The sequence below is a fragment of the Anneissia japonica genome, unplaced genomic scaffold (genome assembly GCF_011630105.1).
Source record: "Anneissia japonica isolate Jap-2015-1 unplaced genomic scaffold, ASM1163010v1 scaffold287879_len466271_cov187, whole genome shotgun sequence".
NCBI lineage: Eukaryota > Metazoa > Echinodermata > Crinoidea > Comatulida > Comatulidae > Anneissia > Anneissia japonica.
In genome coordinates, this window is record NW_022706284.1 from 15,661 (window position 1) to 24,170 (window position 8,510).

The 8,510-nt window shown below is 31.1% G+C and overlaps 1 protein-coding gene and 1 long non-coding RNA gene across 2 annotated transcripts in view; both read right to left on the minus strand.

Moving 5' to 3' along the window:
* Positions 1-345: 345 nt before the first annotated feature.
* Positions 346-4,294, minus strand: LOC117106095. The gene is made up of 3 exons (XR_004444986.1): positions 4,165-4,294; positions 859-916; positions 346-394 (listed from the first exon to the last, which is right to left on the minus strand). It is a non-coding gene; the product is annotated as an uncharacterized LOC117106095 (long non-coding RNA).
* A 2,741-nt stretch (positions 4,295-7,035) lies between these two features.
* Positions 7,036-8,510, minus strand: part of LOC117106082 — a 5,113-nt gene continuing 3,638 nt past the window's right edge. The window contains exon 4 of the mRNA XM_033247420.1: positions 7,036-7,357. Within this exon, the coding sequence (XP_033103311.1) occupies positions 7,036-7,357 (322 nt within the window). The remainder of the gene's footprint in view (positions 7,358-8,510) is intronic.

An 8,510-nucleotide genomic window follows, 5' to 3' on the forward strand; every position in this document is an offset into this window, starting at 1 on the left:
AATGATTTTAGAAGAAATACAGTAATTCTTTCATGAAAACAAGAAAAATGGATAATACTACTAACAGTTAAAGCAGTGTCTGTAGATCGAACTCAATTAGATTTAATAGGGAAAATTAGGTTAATTTAACAAAGGGAAAAATGACTATCCAACAAGATGTCTATGTTACTAATGACATACAAATTTGCTCCAACGAATCCTCTGAATCAAATACAACTAAACTTCCTATGGATATTTCGAAGGATAATCTTTCTGATAAAGAATTTGAAGATGTTAAGAATTTATTACAGGAGTATAGTGACATATTTAGGAAAAGTAAGTGTTATGTTACGGTAGACACTAGCAATACTTGCATAGTTTCTTGTGTAAAATCATATACAAATACATTTTGAACCTGAATGAAAAGTTTAAAAAAAAATATATTAAAATACAAACAGTATTATAACATGAAAGAAAATATGTTAATCATGAAAACAAACAAAATGTGTTGCCTCATCAGGTGTCATTACCAGTATATGTCCATTGAAATAATTTCATTATTCAAATAAACCAAATTTAGTAAGTGTATGTAATATGTATGTGTAATTTTGTTTAAATTTGAATTCACCAAATACAACATAATGTAATTATATAATATTCAATTGCAATTATAATAAATTTAAATCCATATGCTTTTTGTTCAAGGTTAGATCCTTATTTTGTTTTTGTTTTTTTGTATGCATGTGAATTGTGGGCATGAAAACCTATCTCTTTTATAGTTTTTTAGTAGAATATGAAATACATTCAGGTTTATACATTAGTTCATCATAGGAAAAACTAAGTCTGTTTGACAAATTTTATAAAAAAAGAAATAGTTACCTTAATTGTGTTTAGTATCAGCCTGAGTTCTTTCAAGCAGTTCATGCACAGTGAATATCTACAGCAATCAGGACAGAGAGAAATCAGTTTAGTTATACCAAGCGTTTCTGTCTGACTACCAAATCGATTAATATTTTAAACTTTAAGTGCAAAGTCTTGGTTCACCAGTGATGGCATGAATATAACTGGAAAGTCTAATTGTAAAGTGTCATATGAAACATATACTACAAAGAAAGTATTCCAAATCGAATCTACTTTTTTGTACATTTGGTCTAATTACTCAGTTCATAAAAACATTTAAAGGACATAGGCCTACTATCATGACTATCAAACGTTTTTGAAAATTTACAAGATTTTAGTTCTTGAATGTGTGTACCTGTTACAGTACTTGATTGCATAGAAAATTTGAGTATCAGTGTATCATTTAATACATAATTCATATTACTGCGATACATATTATTGTCATACAGACATATGATTTGGAACAAACCATTATACAGTATGAAGAAAATATTGTTAATGATATCTTCTTGCAATTCACACAGTTCACATGTACATTTATCAATTAATTAGTCTTTATTATATCATACATTTTCCATTTTTTAAAATTGGTTATATTTTCATTGCAATCATATAAAATCTCCATTTTTTTGTCTAGATATTACTATTATATATATATATTTATATTATTATATCATACATTTTCCATTTTTTAAAATTGGTTATATTTTCATTGCAACCATATAAAGTCTCCATTTTTTTGTCTAGATATTACTATGTTTTTGAAGAATAATCCATTGAAAAATTTTAGCTCAAAACATGTGAAGTATCAATCCACAAAAAAATATTTTGATAAATGCATATATATTAATTTCTTGCATAGTAAGAAAGAAAAAGCTAGCTTTAGGCGAGACAGAGAAATTAATTAACACATATATCTTCTTGCAATTCACACAGTTCACATGTACATTTATCAATTAATTAGTCTTTATTATATCATACATTTTCCATTTTCTAAAATTGGTTATATTTTCATTGCAACCATATAAAATCTCCATTTTTTTGTCTAGATATTACTATATTTTTGAAGAATAATCCATTGAAACATTTTAGCTGAAAACATGTGAAGTATCAATCAACAAAAAAATATTTTGATAAATGCATATATATTAATTTCTTGCATAATAAGAAAGAAAAAGCTAGCTTTAGGCGAGGCAGAGAAATTAATTAACACATTTGTATTTTGAAGAACAAGGCCATGAATGGCAGAAAATACTTTACTTCAATTTTGCTGGTTTTGAAAGGGCCTTTATCTTCATACAATGATCTATGGAACATTGTGAGCTGGATACACAAAAAATTAAACAAAGCAAAGTAAAAGCACTGTACAATGGCTTTGAGTACGTAACATTTGACCTAGGGGAGATTACAGATTGAAAAAAGGATGCAACATAACATAACACAACAAACTAGATGACTGAGCACTTGCTGATGATATTGTACTAATTATCAAGCATTGAAAAGCAAATACAGACAAAATTAGCAAAATTGCTTAGAGAAGCTTCGAGATTGGGGTCAAATTAAATATAAAGAAGACCATGATCATGAGAATTCTTGAGTGTAAAACTGTCATCAAAACAGATGTAACAGAGTAGTTTCAGAGGATTGCACAGATTCACATAATTTGGATCAAAAGAGAGACAGGAAGATCTTTCATGAAACTGAAGAGAATATGAAATTGCAGCAACGTTAACAAGAAAACTAAGTTTTTCCAGATGTTAGTGACATCAGTGCTGTTACATGGTTCTCAAAATTGGAAGTTAACGAAGGCAAATGAAAAACAAATTCACATATTGCTAAACAAATGCATGAGAAGAATAAGGAAAATAACATGGGAAGGTAGAATAACTAATAGAGAATTCATGCCAAAACAGATATATGATCAGCCAATAAGAAAGTAAAAAACAGAAAATGAAAATGGACTGGTCATGTCTTAAGACATGCCTATGGAAATAACTGTAACTAAGACATGCCTTTGGAAATAATTGTAACATTGCCATGACACTAACAGGGGTCCAAGTTGAAAAGAAGTCATTTCCAGGAGATTTGCAGTAGTGGTCTAATGGTGGGGGATGGGGAGAGGCAGATAGGTAAAGGGAGAAATAGGGATAGGGAGGGAGGGAGTGAGTCAAAATCCCACCATGCTTTGAGCTGGGATTAGAAAATTTATGATTATACTACCTCTAGATTGCTGGAAATGCTCTTTAAGACTTACATTATTATTATTATTATTTTGGAATATTTACAGACCCAGGCCAGCTGCCTCCAATTACTTGAATCTAATCTGGTTAATGAGCTTTCTTAATACATCTAATTGCATGTTGCTGCACATAGTGATATCCATCAGCACTGACTTCCATGAGAAAATTGATAATGAAGCAGTGAAAATATGCAAACTATGGATTTGAAAAGATGGGTTAGTTTCTGGGAGATTCTTGCTTGCTTACAGGAACATTTATTTATTATTGTTTCTTTGTAAAATATATTAATTGTAAATTCAATTCTTTGCACGTAGAATTCTATGTAAGTTCAATTCTTTGTAAGTTTAATTCTTTTTAAGTTCACTTCTTTTGAAAATTCTTTTGGAGATATTGTTCAGACATTCTTTCTTAGGAATTTAAAATTAATTATAATTCTACACACAAAGAATTGAATGTTATTTGTGTGTAGAATTATATGTAAGTTCAATTCTTTGTAAGTGAACTTACAAATAATTGAACTAACAAAGAATTGAAATTGCACAAAATTTAAGTTCACTGCTTTTGAAAATTCTTTTCGACATATTGTTCAAGGATTCTTTCGGGGATATTGTTACAAGATACTTTTTCTAAAGAAATTTAAATTTACTTTTTTATTATCTTTTTTACGTTTCCTTTTTTCTCTTTGTTTTTTCTTTCCTTTTCTTTTTCTTTTTCATTGTAGAGTTATAAGTTAACTTTAGTATCGATAACTGTCATTATTTTCATCGATAATATTACATGTAATTAACATAAACATAATCTGAAACATTACCAATTAAAATTTAATTTGAATGGCTTCATGGTAGCTATAATAAACTGGAATTACTTCTACCTGCAATGAATCTAGACCTTTGCCATAGATATGATCAATCAATGTGTCATTTTCAGTAGTAGAACATGTAACGTATTGTTGGTACCCATTCTGTGACATTAAGTTATTCACTTGAGAAGTTTCTTTGAACAAATTTTCATTAAAGTCACCCATTATGATACATTTTGTACTTACTTTATGCAGCTCTTCTAATAGTTCTCTCAAATTCTCACAGAATTGCTTCACATTATAGCCAGGAGGTCGGTAAATTACTGAAACAACAACGGAAATTGGACAAGTTATCAAAAATGCAATTACCTCTATATCGTTAATTTATATGAGTCTATACGCAAGTCAAAGAGATCATCATCTTTATTTAGCCATGTTTCAGTAAGGCATATGATACTTGAATTCACAAACAAACCATTACACTGAAGATCAGCAAAATGTTGTTTAAGCCCTTGAATGTTATGCAACATTATGGAAACTTCACAATCTGAATCATAAACTTCTTCATCACATCGTACATATGAATTTCATATTATCTAAGCATTTCTTTATGTTTGGATCACAATATACAAGATTAGGATTAAAATTTTCGATAATAAGTCCAGATATTGATATTTTTTTCTACTGTTAACTTCAATATCTTCTGCTTTAATACTGATGATATCTGTACAGGTCTTGTGCAACATTTCCTTGTTCCATTCATTAACTTGCTTATTAAATGAATAAATATGAGGAGCATCTTCAATTTGCTCACCGGTTTCACGTGATCTGAGAACTTCTAAATCTTCATCAAACAAAATATCATCTCTTTCCTTTGTACGCAATTTGTTCAACAAAAGAGCAAATTCTGCATCTTCCTTTTGTCTCATGATTTGATCTAACTCTACTTGTTTAAAGTTATCCATCCACAATGCTGTCTCTTATACACAACCCATCACAGGGGGCAACTGATAAAAATCACCAACTGCAATTACTGAAACATTGCCAAAAGGAGAATCATTACGTGTCTGCTTAATTTGCCTTAAACGTCCGTGGATATACCAAAGTAAATTTTGATTTACCATTGATATTTCATCTATAATCACAATTTGCAACTGACTCAGCTGATTACGAAGTGCACTTATTTTTTCTTCTCCAAGTGGTTGATATGGAAGTGAAATACTAATGGGGATAGACAAAGCACTATAATATTTAATATTGTATGCTGCAATCCCTGTTGGAGCAAGTTTTAGTATTGACAAATCATCAGGATTCTGCATAATTTTGCTGAGAATGCGTGTTGCCTCATTATAAATACAATTTACCAAATGACTTTTTCCGGTGTCTGCACCTCCAGTAATAAAGTTATAAAACGGTTCAGGCTGTTTACCATTAACTTTATCCAAACACCATTGCCTTATCTTGTAAAACATTTGCAGTTGTTTTTCATTCAAAGATCGGATCATTTTGTTAGCTTCTGGCCTTGGAATAGCAGTACATGGATTACATTCTATCATAGACGTTTGAATTTTGTTCAGTCCAAAATCTGGAATGACAAATTCAGGTTCTGTATCATCGTCATCATTTACATTTGGCTTTGGGTTTTCTAGCCTTTCTTTTTCATTTTCGGGACACAAAAGACCCCATGCATCTTCCTGCGGTCCAAATTTTGCTAGGAAATCTTCTGCCTGTTCAATTTCATCAGCACTTTTTTCATACTGTTTCATGTTTGCTTGAACTATGGACTTTACTGTTTGCAATTCACTATCACATAATTTGACAGACCCTTTTTCATAGAATTCTTCATATGTTAGAAAATTTGGTGGTTTTAATTGTTCATCTGTACGAAATGGTAGAAATAGCTGCAAAATACTCAAGAAGTATTTTTCAGATGCTTCATTCTTTGGAAATCGAGGATATTGTATTATTGCATTACTACTCCTGGTTCTTTTTTGAATGCATCCTATTTTTTTCTTTAATTGAAATACATTTGATTTCTGTTTATTCCCATTCATTTCTGATGAACTCAGCATCCTATAGTTAGAACAGAATGTTGCAAGGCACATTTTATGAAATTCAGATCTATCAGGCCGAGCTTTGTATTTGTCAAGCTTATTTGGCAACCAAGCACTTCCATGATCATCTGGTTTGTTTTTAATTACACTTAGTGGTAAACTCATTCTCACAAGATTAGGTCCAACTGGAATAAATTCAACTTTCCTTGAACATTCTTTTAATCGTGAACCACAAACACGATAAACGCTCTCTTGGGCAGACACCTCTCGATTGTTCATATATACATGGCCAAGTTTTTTTAGGCTTTTTCTAGCGTCTTTGTTTCCTTCTTTAATTTCTGATGCTGAATGAGATAAGAGCAAGCCTATTTCTCTTTTAGATTTTGACATGTATGACACAACATAGGCAATACATGCATAGACATTTGTTATATACTGAATGTCCATATTGGCATTCCAGGCTCTGAGCAAGGAAGGGTTATATTGATTCACCCCAACGTCTTCAGGGTTCCTCATAATAATAATCTTTTGCTCAGATATAATGAGATTGTTTGCATCCTCAAATGCCTCCTGTGTTATGTCTAGACTTTGAAAAAGTTCTCTTGCATTTTGATACTTTTTTTCACCTGTCAGTGCATCTTTTACTGAGGTTAATAAATATTTTGCATTTTCAAAGGCATCATCATCATTTTCATCCACTGCAGCTGGTCTTACAATAAATGTTTGTTCTGAAGGTTGTCTGGGAAAATTAAATCTACAATTTGTTCCTTTCTTCTTACAAGACTTTGAATGTTTTTTACTGTGAATCTGCACACTTATTAATGAAACTGATTATTTTCTTATCTTCATCCTCATCAAGAACAGGGGCATCTTGAATCCACACTAACATATGGACATGTGGGCTTCCTCTCATCTGAAATTCAATTCTGTAGAAATAATTTATGACTTTACCAATAGGCTGTGCTTCAGACAATATCACATTTCTCAAAAAAGTATGAAAGCGTTTGTCAAACATTCTGGCAACTGTCACTGGATTAGATTTTAGCAAATTACATTTATCTGCTCATTCCAATTCATCTATTTTTCTTTGGTCTCCTGTCTGACTTAACAATGTCTTCATTATTTCTTCCCAACGAAGATCAGCACTTGAAAATGAAAGAAAATATGTTGGCATCCCAATCTGCCTAACCATTGCCACTACATCTTTCTGTGTTGCTTGCCAATAAGGTGGAGTTCCACGTATTTGTTTTAAGAATTTATAACCTTTATCAGATTTCAAAATCTCTTCGACTTTGTTAACATTCTTTAAATCAGATACCGTAATTTTACTATAATCATCCTTCTTTTCTGATCCTTTTCGCAAAGCAATGGATAGATAAGATTTGCTGAATTTCATATAAAGATTGAGCATAAAATATAAATTCTGTATTTTTGGCAAACCTATTATCTACATGCATTGATCTATTGTGCAAATAACGTCCAAGTGTTAGTTTGACATCTCTGGCATCGTGAAATGTTGGCTGACCTTTTGGAAATAATACTGGAAATGATTTTGCTTCATTGCTTTCATTATTTAACAATGCAACAGGGCTATTGTTTTCACATGGTGCACAACAAATTATGTCCTGAAAATACTCATCAACCACATTCTGCCGCCTGTCGACTGGCTGAAGACTTGTACCACATAATCTCACATAATCTCACATAATTTTGAGACTACAAAATCTCAAACTATTATTAAAATGTACCTTTATTTCTTCAAATCAAATCAAAATAAAGCACCCATCTCCAACTTTATATCCATTCTTTCACCATCAACATTTTATTAATTTTGACCGTCATCTGGTTTATCAAAATTTTATGATTACTAATGTTTAAGAGTATATTTTGAGACTAAAAAAATCTCAAATTAATATTAAAATATACCTATATAACTATATATATAACTTGAATTAGCCTTATGTGCGGTATTGTTATGCAAATGAGCCAGATAAGCACAATCTGCACATGCTCAGAAAAACAAAAATTTCTTTAGCCACACTGCGTATCGGCTAGGCGTACAGCAGCTAGGCCTAGCTTATCTTATTTTTTATTTTATTTTATTTTTATTATTTCTTCTCCATCTGGTCGTTTACTTAGATAATTCTTGAGCCCCCACATCATTATCGCTTGCTTTTTCGGTGTTCCATCTGGATTTGGTCCAGAAATTACCCGTTTACCTGGGATGCACTTGGAGTCTTTGCGCCTCCTATCATTCTGAAATCTATACTGGATACGCTGCCTCCACAAATTCTGAAAATAAGCAATTAAATGATTTCATAAACACCAAATTATTTAATTGCTTATTACTCAGCAGGGCTCATACATTTGATTTCATTCTAAATTCCGGTATATTCTATGTGAAATATTTTAAATTTCAAGGACAATCGTTTGTTGACACTTGTCTACAAGTTTGTAAATACATATACCAAACAGACATAAATTGTAAATTTTATCACATGTGAACAATGATTGTGTACGTTACGTTTGATTTCCTGT